Genomic DNA, 22,113 nt, shown 5'->3' with positions numbered 1-22,113 from the left:
CTATCCATGCCTTGCACCTTTCTTTGGAAACACAATCTAATAACAGGAAAACAAATTTGGAAAAAAATGCACCTGTTACTCAAACTTCAGAGCTGTTATCAGTGTGGGAAAATTATTAACTAAAATGGACAGCATGTTCCTTTTCTTGTATTCCAAAGTAAATTCCTCCTATTTAATAATTTCGATTATTAACTAACTTGCATTAGTTTTGATTTCACAGAGAGCATGGATCAAATTGTTAAAACCTTAATGATGTGATAATATTTATTAATATAGTAAATCCCGAATATAGAAGATCTATCACTCCTCTAACACTTCAGTTTAAGAACTGGCTTTAAAAACATCAAAGACATGCTCTTTTGAAGAACAAAGTTTTAGAGCTTGGAGGAAAGAGAAGGTAATCATTACGGATCCATCAGAGATTTTTTTAATCCATTTAAATCCAGGTATAGGAGATCACATTTTGATCTTACATTATTTCCACATTTTTAGAACTTTTCACTCATAAATTCAAGGTTACAGTAGCATTAAAAATATCCACAGGAAAGGAATGGCATGAAATATAACAACATGATTAATGGCTGTTGCTTTAGAGTGGTTATTTCTCTTTTCTCTACTTTTCAAAGTTCTAGTGGGAGGGTTATATAATTTTATAATAAAAATTGTAAGTTAAGAAAGAATTCAAGATTACAAAACATAGCTAACTTTGTAAAATAATGCTTCAAACAAATAGGCAGAAAGAAGACATTCAACCAAAATGAAGATGTCCCACAGAAAGCTTCACTCGGTCCTGGGACAAGCTTTACAGCTGAAGCCCATCGTGAGCATTTCCCGGCCTCACCAGCCCTGGGGACAGGAGGCAGGGGGAGCCCCCTTTCCTGTTGGTGGCACCACAGAGCACAGATGACAAACGCTGGATTTCTATATGTCTATCAGCCTTGTGTGCCTGGAGAATCTTAAAGCGCTTCCAGAATCTGTACTTGATTTGGTTTTAGGGTGAAGAAAGTGAGGTTCACACGTTAAGTCCCCAAATGACAAACAAATTGCGACATCACTGGCAGGAACAGCCATTATAGGCAACCATGCCACCTCACAGGCACTCTGGGCCCCACGGGCTTAGGGAAAGGCCAGGAAACAGTTCCTTTTCAAATTATATTTCCTTTGCTCAACTACATTCCCTTCAAAAACAAGGACCACCAACTATTTGCACGAGCCTGGAAACAGAGCTCATGCACGCTGACAGCCCACAGCTATCCTTGCAGGGGTTTGGGGCAATAAAACCAAAATCTATATTTAAAATATGTGTGCATCTATTCAGATAAATTTTTAAAACTCATTTTTTAAATAGCCCAGTGGACATTCCAAACTGGTAACTCTACCCACAGAGGGGGACTATAAATGCTTACTGTACTGGCATTCAAAAATAGAAAACCCCAATAAGGATTTCAGAGTCTGTTCTTCAAGAAATCACACAATTTGTGCCCGAGGGCTGTACAGATACCAGTGTAACTTTCTTTCTTGACCTCTAAATACATCTCCTCCGCAACAGGGGCATCTGGGGGTTGGGCATTTGCCTAATCCCACGGGGTCCTCTGGCGGGGGGTCACAGCTGCTGGCTGGTGAAGAAGGATTTAGTCTCCCTGCAGACAGGATTTACACAGAGCGGACAACTCAGAGTCAACTGCTTGGAGCACAGCTCGTTTGACTGGATGTGTGAGAGCACCAGATCGGCCAAGGCCTGGAAGACGGGCGACAAGAAGCAGAGATTCCTCAGAAGCAAAGCGTCTGTTGTGTCCCCGCGCACCTCCCCCTCCCATCTGCCCCAGTAATCACTATGGCTGAGGGTTGCTTTTTTTATGTGAATTTTGACTGCTTTGAACTGGATTCTCTAACATCTTCATTTCTTAAGGACCCTCGGCTTAGAGAAAAGTTAAAATAGAGATTTTAGAGGACATCCTCTTACCCTACCTGCTAAACCCTGCCTCTGGAAGGCAGGTCTTAAATCCGTCATAGTTACAGACGGGTAGAAGTAAGAAAATTGGGGCTATATAAAGGAAAAAGGAGCAAGAGTATAAGGAATTCGATTTTATTTTTGTAATTAATTGGAACTCAAAATGTTCTAATATGTGAGAAAACCAATATTCTGTAAGAGTTTCTCAGAGGATTTCTCTCCGATATGTTCTACTAAAATGGTTGTAACACTATAGATACCTTGGAGAACAATGGATTTCCATTAAGAGACTCTGCTCTTCTGATGTTTTCAACTCCACACTGAATCAAATGAGAAAAAGAAGGAAAAACACATACACGTTTTATTTTCCTTTTTTTTTTTTTGAAAAAGAACCACTACAAATAAATAAATAAATAAATGGACTTAGATGCATACGCAACTTAAAAGCCTGACTTCCAAAGTGTTCCCAGACGGCTCAGAAATGAAAACAGTCCCGGGCCCAGACACAGATGTAGATTTTCACCTCTGTTATCATAAAACTGCTCTCAATTTCTATTCCTTCCCCCACCCGACTACCTTCCCCATAGGTGCACAGTTTCTAAACCGTTTTCTGAGGCTGTATTTGACAGAATTCTCAAGGAACTCAAATCTGCTTACTGTTCTTTTTTTATTCTACCTTTCTAATACACACTTTGACAGGCTCTACCTAAGCAGAATGTTGCTTTAATTAAATAAATCTTTATGCCTGTTTTGATTCTAACTGCCAAAAGAGGTAGATTAATTTAAGGTATATTGAACCTAGATGGGTTCCAATGCACAGTGGGGTTTTTAAATATATTCTTACATAGAAAAACCCAAAATAAAACCCGAGGACTGTTTTACTATCATCCTTGCTTCCCTCCAAAATACCCAGTTGATTATCCCCCAAATAATTAAGAAACATCTACTTATTGTTCACTCAGATAGTCAAAATCTTCTCTTTCCCTTTCCAAAATGCTGCGATGGCTTTTCAGTTGTTTCATCTTTTAAATTAACTTTAACCAGCATGGGAAAAATGGTGATTCAGCAAACACATAGTTCTCAACCCAAAAAGAAACTGTATTCACAGTGCTTGGGTGACTCAGTTGGTTAAGCGACCAACTCTTGATTTTGGCTCAGGTCATGATCTCAGGGTCTTGAGACCAAGCCCCATATCAGGCTCCATGCTCAGCAGGGCGTTTGCTCAAGAGTTGCTCTCTCTCTCTCTCTCCTCCCTCTTCCCTCCTGCCCCCGCCGCCCCCTGCACACATGTGAGCATGCTTGCAAACTCTATCAAATAAAAAATATATCTTTTTAAAAAGATAAAAGGAAAAAAGGAGACTATATACTAAAACTCCATGTGGAAGTCAGTGACAACAAGACAACCAATGCTGGCAGTGTTCTTGAACACTCTGGTTGGGAGAGTCAAAGGACACAACTCTGTAGGGCAATCCAGTAAAACATCTATCAACATTTAAATTCCATTTCTAGGAACTTTTCCTAAGAGAATAAATAGAAAAAAAAGAAAATGATGTTTATTACAGAGCAGTTTAGGAAAGTAAAAAGTTGGAAATATCTTAAATATATATTGATCAAGGATTCATTTTAAATAATTATGTAGATCTAATTACATTTATTGATTTAGTTTGCTATAATATATTTTTAAGGGGAAAAAAAGGCTACAAAACAGTATGAATAAAATACCATGCAAAAATGGTATTTTATTCATAACTATTCGGAGAAAAAGGGAACTTATTTTTATTTTAATATTAACATCTCTCAGGGTAAGATTTTTTTTTTTAAAGGTGGGGGGAGTCGCCTGGGTGGCTAAGTTGGTTACGCGGCTGCCTTCGGCTAAGGTCATGATTCCAGGATCCCGGGATAGAGCCCCGCATCAGGCTCCTTGCTCAGCAGGGAGCCTGCTTTTCCCTCTCCCTCTGCCTGCCACTCTGTTTACTTGTGCTCTCTCTGTCAAATAAATAAATGAAATCTTTAAAAGAGAGAGAGAGGGAGAGGGAGAGACAGTGGATGGGGAGGGGGAGGGAGAGAATCCTAAGCAGGCTCCATACTCAGTGCAGAGCCCAATCTCAAACCCTGAGATCAGGACCTGAGCCAAAATCAAGAGTCAGATTGAGCCACCCAGGTGCCCTTCTCAGGGGTAAGATTCTGAATGCGCTCGACTCTCTATGCAATACTTCTCTGAATTGTCTGAGCCCTTTATTATTTGTATTACCAAAAAGCAATCATTTCATCTTAAGAAAAACCCCAAACTATTTTTTAAAGAAACTCGTTTTAAACACAGTCTATTCTCCCAACAAAACAATGAAATAAACTGTAGCTAGATGGTTTTCTTTATTCTCTCTATGGTCTAATTTATTGGTCACTAATAATCCATTTGATTACTGAGGAATAACCTCGGTTTAGTGATATTAATGAATGTGAATTATCATTCAACACAAACAAAACTTACTTTCCAAACACACTGGAATGACCTATATTTGCACGTCTCTTTTTAGCAAGTTCACAGTTCGTCAAGGTCAGGGTGGGATATGGAAGGCACCATTATATGAAATCCGCAGACAACCCTGCAACCTCACTTTAGCCAAATACAACTTCACCATAAAATCTGTATCAGAACTATTGACAAGCAATTTACGCACCCTCTAACTTCTCAGCATTTGATTGATGACCAGCACACATTGCATAAACACAAACCTGTGGGGCTGGGTGCTGGCTAAAGCTGTCCCCAACCCACTCTCACCCTGCCCTGCACCTGCCACCCGGAGAGGGTGAAGTACCCTTTGAGGCCGGGCCTCCATCAATCACGCTTGGGAAGGACCAGGATCAGTTCCGGCAGAAGATGAGAGGGGGAAGCATTTCCTGGGTCCTAGAGTTACCACCATTCCCCACAGAAACAATGCTATAAACTGGATTCAGGTTTCAGGCCGGCCCTCGAAAGCTGTGAGATGGGAGAACAGTAAGTTTTTCTCTGCTGTGGGTGATAACTCACATCCATCTTAGATTACAAGACACTCAGGATGGTATTTGTTATTTCAACAATCAGATTGATCACAATACCGCCGCAAACAGCTAATTGAGTGTACGGAAGAGGTCAAGGGAATTAGAACACACACTTGCTTCGCTGTTCATTCCACGGTCTTCTCCTAAATGACAAGGACTCTTCTATGCCTCAAAACCCACCAAGAACCCATGTAAAAGCCCCAAGTAAAAGGCGCCATCAGGCCAAGAAAAGGAATGATAACACAGTACAAATCTTTTCCTCCAAACTGGTGAGAAGAACAATTATTTTTTTCTAAAGAAAATGTAGTTTATCACTTCCAGGTAGTACAATGACTCACACTGGACAAAACGATGTTGCTGTCAGTAATGCCTGCGAACCAGGTTTCACACAGGAACAAAAGTGCTTCCCTACTGCTGGGCTGACACGGAATTAGCCTGATGTGTGCAGATGAACTCAGGCTAAGTGTTACCCAGAATTAGGAGGCCACGGTACATGCAAAAGTTGTAGCAAACAATGTAATGAAAATTTTTTTTCCAGTGTAGTTAACACACTGTGTTCTAGTTTCAGATATACAATACAGTGATTCAACAGTTCTGCATGTTACTCAGTGCTCATCAAGACAGGCTGTGCTCTAAACCCCTCCTCCTACTTCCCTCATGCCCCACCCACCTCCCCTCTGCTAACCACTGAGCAATACTTTTAAATGATACAATTATATCATTGCACAGTTTCCTTTCAAAACAAATCACAGTTCGTGAATGGGATTAATAATCACACTCACCTGTTTAGCTAGAATTTGAGAGTACTCGATGTCCAGTTCATACAGCGTTTCAATGTGATCGCTGGTAAATGCTATTGGAACCAAAAGAATGTTCTTCCTTCCCCTCTCACAAAGCCCTCTGATAGTCTCATCTGTCTGAGGGCCCAGCCAGGGCATCGGACCAACCTGTGAGAAAGGAGAATGGAAGGCACACGGGGACCCACTTCTCCCTGTGTCTGTGGCACACCACAGCCCACTGCCCTGGACATACACATACACACACCCCTCCTGGTAAGAGCGAGGGCCACGCTTTACATCTATGTTAGTGGCTTTCAGTATGTCTGTATTAAGCTTGAATCCTTCTCGAAGTTGGCATAATATAAATAAGTCACAATTTCTGTCATTACAACAAAAAATAATACATTAAATCAATGAAATTCAACTAGTCACTTGATTTCTTGTCCATTTCTTGTCCTGCTTGCAGAGTTCCACTGCTTATGGTGAGCCGTGGGGTTAAAGAACATTCTGTGTATATGAAAGAGCCAAACTGAATCATTTTATAACTAAGTCCTAAAATAAACGTCCTTGGAATTGCTGACTGCCCTCAAGCGTGTGGAAACCACCTACCTTAGACTGCCACACCAGTCGGTAGGGGTTGGAGTAATCCAGCTTATCCATGACTCTCTGCACAGTGGCGCCCACCTCCTGAGGATAGGGGTCCCCTCTGTTGACCACCTGCAGCAGAGACACACGAGTGTTCAGTCGCCAACACAATGAAGGGTTCTAAGAGCCTCAGGTTGTGCTGTGAGGTGCTGTGATCCAGTGACCAGAGTCCCCCCTTTTGTCTTCTGCACTAATGATGACGCGATCTGAGCTCATTCACCAAACTCTCCTTGGATCTATGTCTTCAGAGGCCAAAGGAGAACAGTGTACTCATGCATCTCTAAGTACCTAGGAATATGCCAAATTCTACATCTGTGTTATTCATGGGAGGATGAGTCTCTCCATTCCCGCATCTGAAGTAGGGAAGGCAGGATTGCGAGTGTTGTATGGATGGCATATGGACCTACTGAATCCAAGGAGCCAGTCAACACAGGGGCAAGTGCTGCTGAAGTAAGACAGAGGGGAGAAGCAGCACGGGGGTTCAGACTCCAAACTCCTCGAGAATACCACCTGCGTCTTCTAATCCCATTCATCTCCCCATGTGCCCCACAGCAACAGACAGCAAGTTGAGCGTTCTGTGCTCTGTGAGTGTCTGACTGGTCCTGACACAGCAGCATGTTAATACTCTTTAAAATGTTCAACAGGAATTTTATTTTTACTGCTTTAACATTTAGCTGTGTACGGGCACCCTAACCCCTTGTATGGCTTGATTGCTTCCCATACCACTTATTACCTCCTAACATACCGAACTATTTTCTTCTGCACTATGTTTATTATCTGTCCCCCACCCCTGCCTTCTGGGGGGGGGGGGGGAAGACTTCTACCTATTTTGTTCATTCCTATATCCTATGACAGTGGAAGGAGCAGTGCTTAGAATACGGTGGATAGAATAGTGCTCAATAAATATTGTTGAAATGAAATACTGATAAACTATTTTATGATATTACTAAAAGTTAGTTTAAAAACCATTAGAAACCTAAATACAGAATGAAGGAGGGAAATAGAAAGCCTCCATTAGAAGAGCACAGAAATAACTGCTCCAGGCAAGATCTACTGGAGCATGCTAAAATTAGTAGGCAAAAGTCAAGGAACAAGGAGACATTTACATAGCCTCAGAGTATGTCACCTAAGATATTTGAAATTACAAGGAGAAAAACAGGAATCTTACAACATAGAAATCCAGCAGACACTACCTTACACAAATGGCCGAGGATGACATCGCCAGTGGTAGGATGTCTGTCATCATGTACCCCCACACCATGCACTGAGGACAGAGCACCCTGGGATGTTCTTCCCAGTACTACAGAGCCTCAGTCGAATCACGGGGAAAGAGCAGACAGATCCAAGTGCAGGAGCATGCTGTGAAATGACTGACGTTCCACTAAATCATTCTTCAAAAGTATCAAGGTCACGATCAGACAGGGAAAACATGAGGACTGTCACAGATTGGGGGACACTGAGATGTGCCAACGAAATCTGACATGGGATGCCGGACTGGATCCCAGAACAAAAAAGGACCATTGTGGAAGAAGTGGTGAAATCTGATCCACATGGCCTTGGCTCATGGCACTGCACCGCTGTTACCTTCCTGGTTTGGGTCACCGAGCTATGGTTATGGACATGTCAGCAGGAGGGGACAGACGGGGAGGGTATATATGCATGCTACACTATGCTCTGCACTGTTTTTGCAACTTTGCCTAAAATCTAAAATTACTTCCAAATAATGAGTCTTTAAAAAGTCATGAAGGAGGAAAAAGTCATTAGGAGCAAGCCCAGGGGAAAAGAAAAGCCCCCCTGAACAGACTTCTCCCTTCACATTCCCTTGTCTTTCCCCACTCCTCAGTCCCACAGGGGCCCTGGGCGGCAAAGAAGGCTGGCAGCAGCACGCTCGGTCCCTGAGGAAGGAAAGGGAAGTGCGGCGGGCGGTGAGGGAAGGTCTCCAGGCGGCACCTGGAATCGTTCACGTAGAAAAATGTGTTTCCTCCGCTCCGGGTTCAAGAGCTTCCCCTTCAGACGTGGCCTCATCACACCTAGCACGGTTACGAAAAGGAAGCGGCCGGAGCAGCGGGACGCACATTTGAAGAGGATTTGCATGACACCAGAAGAGAGACTATGAACTTGTGAAAATAAAATAGGCAGGCTTCCAGAAGAGAGAAATTTCTCTCCCGAGCCACCTATAGCTGAACCGGCCCGGCTGGGTGGAGATGGCGGAGTGGAAAAGCCGCAAGGGCTCGACCCCAGTGACCAGCAGGTGGCAGTAAAGACTGATTAGAAGAGGGGCACCAGACACTCCGGTTAACTGCATTAACTCTGGAGTTAAGCCCTAAATGGCACCTCCGAAGACCTCATTCTCCACCTCTCTGGTTCAAAAGCACTGTTTTGGGGCCCGATGATAGTTCTGGGCTGATGAAACTGGCTGCTCATTCCATGCACATCTCTGTACCACCCAGCACACTAGCTCGATCATTCTCGTCTGCACATGCGCAACGAGGAGGGCGCGTGGAGGCGGTATTTTAGCGAACACCCAGCATAACGTGAAAAACTCAGGAGCAACCAGATCATAATATGATACACTCCATATTCACTTGCTAAAATGTGGGCTCTGGTCCTAGCAGATTAAAACCTGTAATCACTTCCTGGAATTCAAATAGCCCCTACCCAGTCTTGACCAAAGAATGGGACCTAAGATAGTTCAGTGTGACTACAGGCCCTCAGCGCTTGACACTGAGCCTGACATCACATGGGCTCCTTCAGTGGGGCAGGCAAAAGCAGCCTTCCTCTACCTGCCCCATGTACTGAAAATTCCTACTCATGAATACACCTTCCAGTTATCATTTCAAAGGGGGTTATTAGGACAATACCTATTCACAATATTATAATTTGAATTAATTATAATTGGGTTTCAAGAAAGGAGTCTAGTTAAAATGAGCACCTAGGTAAGTCTGAAATGTTAGAACTCATCCTTGTACTGGGCTCAGGATGTTTGAGAAGCTGGGTCCCGTTTGCACATTCAGAAATCCTCTACCAGTCATCTGACGAAACGCTCTTACTTACAGACATCGGCAGGGAGTGAGCCGAAAACAGAATGACCACCTCACTTCTCTTCTCAAGTGGAAAATGGTCCAGTTCTTTCACTATATGGTCTGCAAAGCACTGTGGGGACAGCAAGAAAGGAGGATAAGAAGGAGGTGGGAAGAACAAAATAGAAGGAAAAGAAAATATGTTTAGAATGCAAGCTATGACAAAAATCTCCTGGCAACCCTCAAAAACTGGAACTCTCTTTTTAAAAAATTGCAAACAGTACAGCCTCTTCTCGCTTTGGTTCATCATGAAAATGGCTCATAACGGTTTCAGGGGCCTAGGGAATTTGATGGGAAACTTCTGAAGCTCGCTAATGGCTCACTGAAAATGAGCGCTCTGGATCTGCTTCCCCTCGGGAGGAACAGGGCACACTTCCAGATGGAAAGAAGACACAGATGGGAAGGAGAAGTTGTTTTAAGACCTCTCATTTGCTCGGTTAGCAGGAAAACAGCTTACAGGCTCTTTCTAAATCTTCCTCAGTTTGGCTTTCAGGCCTATGACATTAAAATACATTAGACACAAATAGTAGAGGAATAAGAAAATACTATTCTATTTTTACGACCTTCTCTTTCTGAGCCCAGTATTCTCCCTCAGCCAGTCTTCGTAACAACCTTCATAACAACAGATGAGAGGTTGTCCAACTCTCATTAAATTCACAGAGGGGGGAAGAGGCGGCCAGCTTGGGGGCCATTCAGTCACATCTGCGGGACCCGGGCTGCCAGGCAGGCCCCGCCTCTGCCTCCAAAGCTCTGTCCACCAGACCCGTTAATTCCCTCCGTCTAGTTGGCACTTTCCGATCTACATCAATAGGTGCTGAAACGCCCGATGTGAAGAGGTTTTCTTTCATCTTCTACTTTAATCATTCTTCGTCACTTAACTCAGAAAGCAAATGCTACGAAGGACATTAATGGGTCAATTGACAGAATCGGAATATGAATGTAGATCAGATGAATTTAAGTATCGATGGTAAATTTACTGAGGTTGAATATTGGATCATGGTTATGGAGGAGAAGGTCCTTGCTATTTAGGTGTCAAGGGTGGTTTTACAGAGACAACTTACTCTCAAAAGGTTCAGAAGAAAACTGTATGCACACACACGTACAGAGTGTACCAATGATGGAGCGGAATAAGTGCTAGTAATCTGTGAATCCAGGCAGAGTCTAGTCCCTGCACTATTCTTAGTCTTGTGACTTTTCTGCATGTTTAAACTTACTTCCAAATAGAAAGGTTTTTGAAAAATCATAAAGGATGATTTACCAGAACCGCGTACCTTTGCGCTTGTTGGTATTTTGATAAATCAGTGGTTGATACTATAAGAGGAGCAAATAATTCCCTAATCAGTACTGAGATATTACTAATCTCTCCAACCCCTCCAAATTTGGTGAAGAAATGCACGAAGGTACAAGTTGGTGCCCAGAGACCTTCCTTTTCAAAATTTATACTTTATCTACAGAGCAAATATGATTAGATTAGATATAGATTTTTTTTAAAAAACAGTATTTTCTGGTGGTCTTGCTGTGCCTGGAAACAAAGGATGCTCAGGAAGGACTGTGTTTGGACGGACAGCAGCCCGGGGAAGGAGACCCACTGCGAAGCCTACATGGGAGTCTGAACCTGAAGCTATGTTTACTCCTTTTACCCCGGCAGCTCACCACACAGCGCTATTAGGGATGACAGTAGAGAAATGACAATTTCAAGTAATTACTACCTAAAACAAGTAGAAATGTAGAGTAAGGTGTTATTTTCAGTGTTCGTTTTTAACTGTATTTTTAGTTTCCGATTAGGGTTTGACTTGTTTTTTAAAAAAATCTCTGCTAGATATCAAATCTCCTCATGTCAGCTCCGTGACATGAGGCATAAAACGTATCTATAAATTTTTGCTTCTAAAAAATGTTAGCATTTTTCGTTTTCTCCTCTAACAAAAGAGTGAGGAGAAACACAATTTGTTCCGGCTTGCAACAGACGCTAAGCCATAGTCTACACCGAGGAGCCAGGGGCCAGGAGGAGGCTGCTTAGATCACCATCGTCCATCTGCGGTGTCCTCCACGCGCAATCTCGCTGCGGAATGAAGGAGGCAGGCGGCTCTTAGAGCCTTCAATCACACCATCTAGAAGGGCAGATAAATGCCCCGAAAATTCCCTTTCATTTTGTGAGCGGAGACTTCCTCAGTTAAGAGACCTTTCTGTCTTTCTGCTTCCCCCTTTTCAAAGGGCTGAATTTTAATGCAAACCTAATTGCTCGGTGGATCAGGGCAGGCAGATGCTGTGCAGACCCCTCCGTTCTCTGCTACCACATGTCAGTGCTGACCCGAAAGCCCTCGCTCCCAGTTGCAGGCCGCCCAGAGCAAACTGGGAGGGGCAGGCTGGGCTTTCTGCCCAGCAGTACAGCAAAGGGGTGGGGGGCCCTCAAACCAGAACTACACCCATCCCTGAGGGAAGGCACCTCCTTTTCATTTTTACTTAAAACTGTTTTCCACCTAAGTGTTAACCCTTGACATCACCTCTGTGCCTAAGGATCAGGGCCTGCTGCAGGGGAGAGCGGGCCCGCATTTACCGACGTCTGGCCCCACCTAGTGGTGTGAGCTTTTAAGGGCCTCGGGACTGTTTTGCCAGAGAAATGTCCACGGAGTGAAACACAAAGTGGATGAAACCTAAATCACTTCGTATGTCTCCTACCTAGACTAACTCAAAGGCAGAAATCTCCTCTGACAGAAGAAAACTATATTTGTACATTTTAGGGCAATTACCAATACTACTCTCAAGTACAAATGGCAAAAAAAAAAAAAAATAGTAACACCAATTCAAAGCTACTGGCTTTCGAATTGTAGTTTTTTTTTATTTATTTTTTTTAATTTTTTTATTTTTTCAGCATAACAGTATTCATTATTTTTGCACCACACCCAGTGCTCCATGCAATCCGTGCCCTCTACAATACCCACCACCTGGTGCCCCCAACCTCCCACCCCCTCGAATTGTAGTTTTAATTGATTCTCCAAAAACCAAGCATCTGTTCATGAAAATATTACAACTGTACGGGAGAAATCTGAAATTTCTTCTAATATGACTTTCTCAACTGAAATGTTAAATCTATTTTCATTTCTTTTTCTTAAAGATTTTATTTATTTATTTGACAGAGATCACAAGTAGGCAGAGAGAGAGAGCGGGAAGCAGGCTCCCTGCCAAGCAGAGAGCCCAATTCGGGGCTCGATCCCAGGAACCTGGGATCATGACCTGAGCCGAAGGCAGAGGCTTTAACCCACTGAGCCACCCAGGCACCCCAGAAATGTTAAATCTATTTTCATGTCAGAACATTTAGATTTAGTACCTTGAAAAACTTTAAAACCTTTTGTCATTTTAAAGGATTTAGAAAATAGAGGATCTGTTAGTCATTCAATATATAAACGTAAATTAATGGAAACAGTTTGTATAATCTTTCATGTCCTGATTATTGGGAAACAGGAAACTGAAAACATAATTCTGCTCTAGCTTGTAACTAACACTGTTAATCTGAAGAAAGGAGACTCTAACCTTTAATCTTCAAATTTATTTTCTCTTGTCATAACAAGTCGAGTCTCTAATACTTTTTTTTCCCCCCAGCACACAATTTAAGCAAGAGAACAATACGGCTCGTAAGGACACCACACACTAGGCAGGGACAAGAACCTGACCCACCCCAGAAGCTGGGCCGAGGGGGCTGCGGCCAGTGCCGGCTTACCTGAATGAGGAGCGGGTGCGTGGGCCACCTGTCAATGGTGCTCCACTTCATCCCAGGCTTCTTGCCCACCTGGTTATAGTATCTACAAATGGCATTTAAGCTGCTGCCTGAAACATACATGGGACCACTTAGTAGATGCGTGTTGATGATAGTGAAAATGAAAAACAGACTAGTAGAGGCAGGAAGTTCAACACAGGTAACTGCTTCTGTACTGAATTGGTCTAATTACAATCATTTCAACGCTCTAAAATGCAGATAGATTTAACTACCCTGCAAATGAAGATCACTAAAAAGCAATCAGTTGCGATGGCCTTTCAAAGACGAGTACGGCCGTTTCTAGTAAGAAACAGGATGGTAGAGGATTTATGAAATATAACCGCCGCTAATTTGAGGAACGAAGTCTAACAACTGAAAGCATGTTAATCCCCTCCCCCCATTATGAAGGTAATCAGCCCCAGCAGAAAAAGTAAGGGGTGGGGAAGAAAGGAAAAAAGAAAATGGCCATGACCCAGCATGCTAATACAGCCATCGTTTTATTCTAGCAGAGTTCTTTCCTATTATTTTCCTGTATAGCTGTTCTGTTTCACAAAATTGTAATTTTAGCATGTATGCAATTTTGTATCCTGAGTGCTTGGCATATTTTTATTTAATATTATGAAATGCATATTTTCTACTTTACAGTATTGATAGCCATCTTTTTAAATGACTTGTTTTCAATTAGCAATAATCGCGCCTCGGATAAACCTCATTGGCTACGATACTGCCACTGCGCAAAGCTTTAAATGACTTGTTGATAAGAAGACTAGCTTATTTAGGTTTGTACGAACATTCTCTATTTTTATCTGCTTCTACAAGATTATCATCATTCCCCAGGGTTAAGTTAAATGGGTAGCAAATCCTTACCAGTAATCTAACAAAACTTGTATTTTTAACCAAGAGGTCAAAATCACAAAAATTCAAAGGCTGAAGGAAAGCAGATGGTGCCAACTCAATGGAACTTTTTCCTGGCCGAGGGGAGTTGCCACGTGGGCGAAGCCTAATCCTACGCAACCAATCCTAACACGGAGGCTCTTTCTCAATGTTAACATAGGGTAAATGTTCCACAACATTTCCCTGCTTCCCAACATCAATGCACCGGTTTCTGCAATGATGAAGGCTGTTAATGTGGTATGTCTCCAGATTAAAATAAGAGCCCGGATACAGACCATAGTTAAATCAAATGTACACTTAGCCTAAAACTGAAATTTTCAAAAAGATAAATGAGTTTTGTTCCGGAATCCAATGAGTCAGATAAATCCAAATTGAGTCCATTGCATGTTCGAAAACAATGTCTCCAGAAATCCCAGAGTCCCCAGCCTAGTCACACTGCAAGCCACACCGTACAGGTGAATATCATCCTCGGTACTTCTGAAGCCACAGAAGGACTTCTGGAAGCCACATCAGTTCTTCTGGGTCACTCAGAAACATTTGATAAAGTACCCGAAGTAGTAATGAAGGGGAAAATTGAACCAAAACAACTGCATGTGATTGAGATACAGGCTATCCTGGCTCTAACCCAACAACGTGTGTCTAAATGATACAACAGGTAAACAACACTTTCCTGGCCTCCAAGAATGGATGCACTTTCCAAAGGCTTTCAGATCTCTGAGTGAAGATGTACCTGCCTTTTCATGTGAGATGGACCAGGGAAAGGGCACAAAGACTCTGATACCTGAGACCCACTGGGAGACTCAGCTGTGAAATGAAACCCAGTCAATCCTCTGATATACAAATTACCATCTTCTTAACTTGTCTAATTTTGAGAGCAGACATCTACAGTTGAAGTATACATTTCTTTTAAAGATTTCACTCATTCATTCATTTATGTATTATTTGAGGGCATGTAAGAGAGAGAGCGCGTACAAGCAGGGGGAAGAGAAGATGGATGGGGAGAAGCAGCTCCACACTAAGCGTGGAGCCTGACTCGGGGCTCAAGATCAGGACCTGAGCTGAAATCAAGAGCTGGATGCTCAACCAACTGACCGAGCCACCCAGGCACACCTATGTTTGAGGTCTATTGTGTAAAGCAAGGCAAAGCTAGGCTTAGAAATTTATAAAATCTGACTCCTTCTCCAATAACATATTAGCAGACATTTTGAGTTGCAGAGGTATACTTCCAAAAGAAGTTGCAACTCAAACTCTTGAGGGTATCTGAGAACTCAGGCATTTTCAGAGGGACTCTGAACGAACATTTAAGGCATACACTAGGCTTTGAGCATCTCCTCGGACAGCCTTTGGCTTCTCTTCATAATTATAGAAACAGTATGCACTAACACCCAAAAACAATTTGGGAGTCCAAATGTGCTGAGCCCAATCCTTGAAACAGAATGCAAACAAATGTATTTGTGGGCAACAGTAGAAGCTTTACCTACTACCAGTTCTACAGATAAGGACCAACATGACTATTCTCCTGCTCCATCTAAATATACAGGAAACAACACACAGTAATATTTTCCAAAATCTAGAACACTGAGAGAAGTTTACAAAGGGAACCTCAAGCTGGGCTTTGGTTTAACCAGTAAACCAACCCATAAATAAAGCATAATGAAAAAACATACCAATATTTCTCATGCCACCTGGGTACCTCTGATTTCAAAATGGAAACAGCTATCACCTTTGCTACGTTACTGAGAATATTAAGGTTGCCATAAAAATAGGGTTTATTATGCAAATATAAAAAATGGCTTAATGTTCATCTCTGATCCATTACACAACTGCATTAAAGCACCGAGGAGCGGCGACTGCCTTCCAAACCCACCGTTTGTGACTCTCAGCTGACTGGCCCATAACTCAAGGACAGACGAACCCTGAGATTTCAAACGGACTGAGCTGCACTCTTGTGTTTCAAGTGGGCAGGCTAGACTTGCCATTCAAATGGAAAATGATTTATCCTTTCCTGCTGCATTCCCTGGTGATGGCTGCCAGGGCCCGGCATCCTGCGCACCCACGGTCAAGGGGAAGGCTCACCTGTTGTGGAGCAACTGTACTGTGGATACTGCGTGAAGGCGATAGCCCTTTCGATCCCGTCTCTCTCCATCTCCTCAATTGCTTCTTCTGTTAGAGGATGGACGTACCGGAATCCAATATAGTATTTGTGAGGGGCTATTAGGAGGCATGTGTGGAAAGGAGAAAGTATTAATCTTTATATAGATTCCTCGGAGTGCCAAACGTCATGCAAAGCCCAGAACAAAGAACAGTTAACCTCATTTCCTGGGAGGCTGATACTGGGGGTAAGTTTAGAATATTCCTCAGATCTTACCCAGTCTTTGCTAGTGCTGGAACTTTTAGGCACTATTTTCCGGGATCAACCTCCACGCCCCCACCCCCACACCTTTGCTGAGCACAGTGTTTTTTAAAACTCAAACTTCTGGGGGCACCTGGGTGGCTCAGTGGGTTAACGCCTCTACCTTCGGCTCAGGTCATGATCCCTGGGTCCTGGGGATCGAGCCCCGCATCGGGCTCTCTGCTCAGCAGGGAGCCTGCTTCCTCCTCTCTCTCTGCATGTTCTCTCTGCCTACCTCTGTCTGTGAAATAAATAAATAAAATTAAAAAAAAAAAAAAACTCAAACTTCTGTTCTTTAGTCTCTGCTCCTGACTGAGCAAAGAGACACTCAAAGGCAGGAAGGAAAGAACTAGCACTTATTCTTGAAATATAACCTCCTCTGATGTTCCAGACACCATGGTGGACACTTTGCTTCTGTTTTTTCTTTTATTTAAGCCCCATTATTCAGATAAAGAAACTGAAACTCTCCAAGGTTAATGAACCTGCCCAAAGTCACACCAGCAGATGGTGGAGCTGAACGTGAATGTGGGTCTCGCCCCTCCCAAGCCTGTGCCCCTTCCTGTCCCCACCCCAGCCTGCTTCCACCCGGCCTGTTCCCTCCTGCTCCCTTAGGCTCCAGGTCACCTACGTGAGCTCTGGGATACTCAACAGCTGTTCATGGATAACAAACAATTGAAATGATTCTCATTTAATAGAGGAAAGAAACCCAACAGCAAAGCTTAAATTCGAGACACCCATCCGGATTTGAAGTAACAGCCCAAGTCGGGGTATACCCTTGCCTTCCTTCCCTGGACATTCCTTACAAACCCCTTCTCCTAGCCATCCTTTGTCCTTCTCCATCTTTTTGTCCTGGATCTTAAAAACACCCGCCGGCACACAATTTCTTAGGCATTTAGAAAATCATGAAACTGAAAGTTTCCTGCCATTTCATAGGACAAAGCTATCTCCCACTCAGGGATGACACTGGGAATATGCAACATAAATGTTAAGCCGTAACAGAATCAAGATGATGCTACTGTCCTAGCGTGAGCAGGGGCTACACTAAGTATGGGTCATGAAAATAGCCACAAGAAACATTTCGGCTGCAGTGAAAGAAAAGGTATACGTTCGTGTATCTGTATAAACAGTTCCTCAGCGACGGGACACAGGCAATGGGCAATCAGGGATACATGTTCCCAAGGCAGGAGTGGACGACAGAAAGGAGAGAGAAACGTGTATGTGCATGGGAAGAACGGGCTGCTCTGATAGTCTCTGGCTAGGGACCGCAAAAAGAGGAAGGAAGGGGTATAAGGGGAATCCTATTCAGCAGTCTGTCCTTTCTAGGCTACCAATTTTATGTTCTCTTGTGTAAAATGATGAACTGCAGCTAAAATACACCAGAACGCCTAATGCTGTAAGCAAAGTCCAAATGACTAACTGACTCGCTGAAGATTACAGTGTGGTTCATCTGAAAACTGCCATCTACCACGCTACCAAGCCCCCCTGTCTGAGGAGCTCTAGGGGACCTAAGCTGAGGCTGAAGTGGAATTTGCCTTCTAATCTATTCTGAGATAATCCTATGACTAGATCGCTAGGGTAAGAGCCTCCAATACTACCAGCCAACCAGCTTCCGGCATTTTCCTTCCACCAGGGAAAAGTTGCAGACTAAATGCCTAGGGCCTAGGAGTTACTCCAATATTGTAGGCAAGAGAGGTGGAGTGAGTGCCCCTACAGATAAAGGCAGGGTGGAGACCTCACTTGGAAGGGAGGGAGGGTAAAATATTCTGTAAGGAACAGATAAGACTTGCTAGACTGTTCCATTAAAGATAGCCTGCACAGAGTACTACTGGAGAAGAGCAATGTGCTCCCTCTCTCTCCGACTGGACCTAGCCTGAGGAAACACATGTTTCCCCGAAGGCCACTCGCCAGGCTCTCCTAGTCTACCCTTGGAGCCACCAACCACCCGGAAGTCTTTGGTGACATGTGACCAGGAAAAAAAAAAAACTGATTGAATTTTTGAGCCATGAAACTTCATTCCTTTCCAGCCCACAGATCAAATGTCTGATTTGTACATGACTCTAAGAGAACGGTGTGAAATAGCATAATGCTTTTTGAGTTGTATCATGTCAGGAGCCCTAGGCCAACAATGAATCATAATAAAGGCTCACACGTACTGAATTTTTAACATGTACCATGCATCAGGCTGATGCCTTTCATGATTGTCTTGTGTAATCTTTACAATGATTCTAGGAGTTGGGTTCTGTGATCACCCCCATTTTCGAGATGAGGCTTAGTGGGGTAAGTCATCTAGCTGAACTCCTACAAGCAGGCCCAGGGAAGCTAGCTCCATCTGAAGAAAGCCCATGCTCCTCCCCACCGTTCATCCTGTAAAGAACCACTCAATTATTCTGCAGCGCAGCACATACTTACAGCTGCCTGAGAAGCAGTCACAGTCTACAAAACCAAACTATCATTTTTCAAATGTGTTTGAGATTTAGACTTTCATGAAATGATTACACTTCTCATCTATTTCCTTCTGTATTCCCTCAATTTCTGTAATGCAGTATAATCACATGAAACCAATTCCAAGTTATATCCCCTTGTTAAACTGACCGTAGGACTTAACAGTCAATTCTACACAAAGCCAGAGCAAGCTGAGATCTCTACACCAGCTACTAAGCAACAACTACTTCCCTAAAAAAATGAGAGTTTGAAACATTTCTATCTGTTCGTAGTCATCGCATTGTTTTGCCTAAAGAGAACTTTCGCCCAATAGAAATAAACAAATAGACATAGTTTAAAAGTACACGTTATGGTTTTGTGTGAAAGTATGAGAAGGGAAGAGGAAGGAGAAAGAGAAAGGAGGGAAGGACAGAGAAAGCAGGAAGGAAAATCCACACGAAGGGGGTGAGGGGCCTGGGTCTTCAGTGCTGGCTCAGATCCATTCTGCCAAGCCTTAGACAGCAGGACAAGGAACCTCTTTCTAGGTAATCTGGGCAGGCCCCTGGCAGAGCCACAAAGTCACACCTGATAATCTTGGTCTTCAGCACAAACCTCCCCCAAAGCAGTTCCCAAACCTCGAGACTATTCCATTTTTCCTCCGTCTGCATTCTGTGTGATCACTGGTCCACCTGTTTTGTGTAGCATTTCTCCAGTTAATCTTAAAAGATTTTCTCTCTGCCCCTTAAGCAGACTAGGTTGCAACTGCAGGATCTCCCTGGACTGGAAGCTTCTCGTAAGTAGAAACCATGTTTTTTGACTTTGAAAAGCAGTATCGAACAGTGCAGGGCACTCGGGGCACCATGGATGAATGAACGGATGGCCAGTCTTGGGCCTCATTGAGTTTCGCTACCATAGCCCCAGAGCAGTCTGCCGAAACTGCTAGGTGGCCATCTACAGTGCAGGAGAGAGCAATAATTCAACCTGCCTGCTCCGATGGTCCCAACTATGGGCCAGAGAGAACAGTGGTAGGTCAAAGGGTCATCAGCACCAAAGCCCTCCCAGGACCAGGCCCTGGACAAGGTTCCCAGATCCAGAGAAACTAGAAGCAGCCTGAGACAACTCCCTGCCTCGGTGACAATGACCAGGTCACTGAGCTCCATGAAGGTAAGGGTGTGACATACTCACTACTTCATCCCTTACCACTATACCGTACCTGAGTGTGGTCAGAGTGTGGTCAGTGCTTACACACACCTGGCGGCCGGCTGGATTTAAGAATGGACGGAAGTGGGAATTACCGCGTGAAAAGAGCAGGTAATTCCCAATGAATGGAGCGAGAAAGGAGGAAAGATGACTTCTTGTCACAATAGTAACGACTGAGGGACTGGAGAGGCAAGCCACTGAGTGGACACCCTAAACTTATCCCCAAAGTTACAAGGAAGAATAATAGACTTTACTTTTTCAGATAAGTCTCTGTAAGATGGAATGCTTAATAACAGATCATTTAAAAATCACAATTCTGACTATGAAGATAGAATACTGCACTACTACATCAATAGACAGAAATGGCATCTTGTCCCCTCTTTTTTCCACTGAAGACACCACAGCAACTGAAGGTCTGATTCACACTAAACCTTTTATGGTGATAAACTGTTTAGGACCAGGGGGCTTGTTCTCTATCAGGTAGGTGTGAGTAGGGCACAGCCAAGCTCTCCTCACCTAATGTTTTCAAGACACATTGTGGTGCGAGTGGCTGAACCGTGTAGGAAATGCCCTTGAGCCACCAGCGAAGGCAGGAAGCACACCCGATGCTCAGAAGCATGACTGAACAATTTTCCAAGTGAGATGAGCTGAGCTAGAGCCTTTGTCCCTGTGTGTGACGGGAAATGGTGGCTTCTGAGAGCCACTTGAGGGGACACTCAGTGCTGTTCTCTCAGAGCAAAGTGAAATGCTTTTGGTCCCGCCTGGAGGGGGGCGGTCCTCGAGGCTCCTCACTGTATCATACTCCTGTCCTGATTCTGAAGCCCCAAAATGCACCTGTAATTCATGTATTTCATGCACCTTACGTGCACATCTCTTGGTTTAACATTTCTCATATTGGCCCACGTCTGCCACAGATGCTGTCTTAGTATTAGCAGGCAGAGTTTCTTGTCTCAGTATACATAAAAATGATGGTGTGTCCAGCAACGTGCCATGGGTCTTGAATGCAGCTAACTGCAGCACTTACAATTCTTTTCGTGCAGTTAAGGCTTCGTTCTGCACATTCTTCTTCTGCATTAGAGGTTCTCAGAGGACAGTTACTAGCTGCATGCAGTCCTCCAGCGCCTCATGCTAGCCAGTATCGCTGAACACCGAGAGCAGCTGCTGAAAGTTGCTTACGGTCTCATGGCTGCCCTGACAGCTAGCGAATTCTGCTCTGTTCATCTAATGAGCTTTCTGCACAGAAAGGAAAGGCACTAACAGCAGCCCTGTTCCATTTCCCAAATATTTCTTTCCGGGGCAATGAGATCTGCATCTTTTCTTCATGGTATGTGGCCTCTTTCTTATGACCTAGCTCAACTTAACCCATGCCTCAAACCTCCTTTCGAAACAAATTGTTCCAAATATTTTGCTCTTTCCTCTGCAACATAAGGAAGTAACAGGCTACATGGCCCACGACAAAGGATAATGCCTGGAGGACAGAGTTAAGGGACCATGCATCACACAGGAACCCCCTAGAACTGCACCCGCCACCCAGTCGTGTTCGGGATGTCAGATCTGATTTGCAAGAACAAGCCTAGTGAGATGGTGATTAAGTACCTGTGTGTGGGGACAACTCATCCAGCAGCTTCACCATGCCTTCTCCCTGCGTGGAGGTCCACATCTTGATGGGAGACCCACCTCCAATCCTGCGATACTGCTCCTGAATTTTGGGGGTTCGGCGTTTGGCGATGATTGGCGCCAACTTGCTAAATCATTTAACAGGTAGGTAAGTGGGTCTTATTCCACCTGAGCAACCTCAGAAACTACTCAACAGAAAAGATAAGCAAAATTATAAGAAAAGCCTAAGCATATCAAGCCTTTAGAAACAGAAGACTTGAGTGACAACAGCCAGCTCTTTTGGCCTTGAGTAGACAGCAAACTAAGCGCTCTCAGAGAGGTAGCCACCTCTGTCCCACGTGACA

The 22,113-nt window shown here is 43.7% G+C and overlaps 1 protein-coding gene and 1 pseudogene across 3 annotated transcripts in view; both read right to left on the bottom strand.

Annotated features, from left to right (window-relative positions):
• Window positions 1-404: 404 nt before the first annotated feature.
• Window positions 405-22,113, bottom strand: part of FECH (ferrochelatase) — a 32,520-nt gene continuing 10,811 nt past the window's right edge. For all 3 annotated transcript variants that reach the window (XM_047697691.1, XM_047697693.1, XM_047697692.1), the window contains 8 exons: window positions 21,749-21,897; window positions 16,216-16,350; window positions 13,210-13,316; window positions 9,469-9,567; window positions 6,379-6,486; window positions 5,773-5,937; window positions 2,212-2,271; window positions 405-1,738 (listed from right to left, as the gene is read on the bottom strand). In XM_047697691.1, coding sequence (XP_047553647.1) covers window positions 1,604-1,738; window positions 2,212-2,271; window positions 5,773-5,937; window positions 6,379-6,486; window positions 9,469-9,567; window positions 13,210-13,316; window positions 16,216-16,350; window positions 21,749-21,897 — 958 coding nt within the window. In that variant the 3' untranslated portion in view covers window positions 405-1,603. The remainder of the gene's footprint in view (window positions 1,739-2,211; window positions 2,272-5,772; window positions 5,938-6,378; window positions 6,487-9,468; window positions 9,568-13,209; window positions 13,317-16,215; window positions 16,351-21,748; window positions 21,898-22,113) is intronic.
• LOC125082808 (uncharacterized) lies at window positions 13,820-13,987 on the bottom strand (annotated as a pseudogene).

The sequence above is a fragment of the Lutra lutra genome, chromosome 12 (genome assembly GCF_902655055.1).
Source record: "Lutra lutra chromosome 12, mLutLut1.2, whole genome shotgun sequence".
NCBI classification, from domain to species: domain Eukaryota; kingdom Metazoa; phylum Chordata; class Mammalia; order Carnivora; family Mustelidae; genus Lutra; species Lutra lutra.
This window is presented reverse-complemented; position numbering and strand designations above follow the sequence as displayed.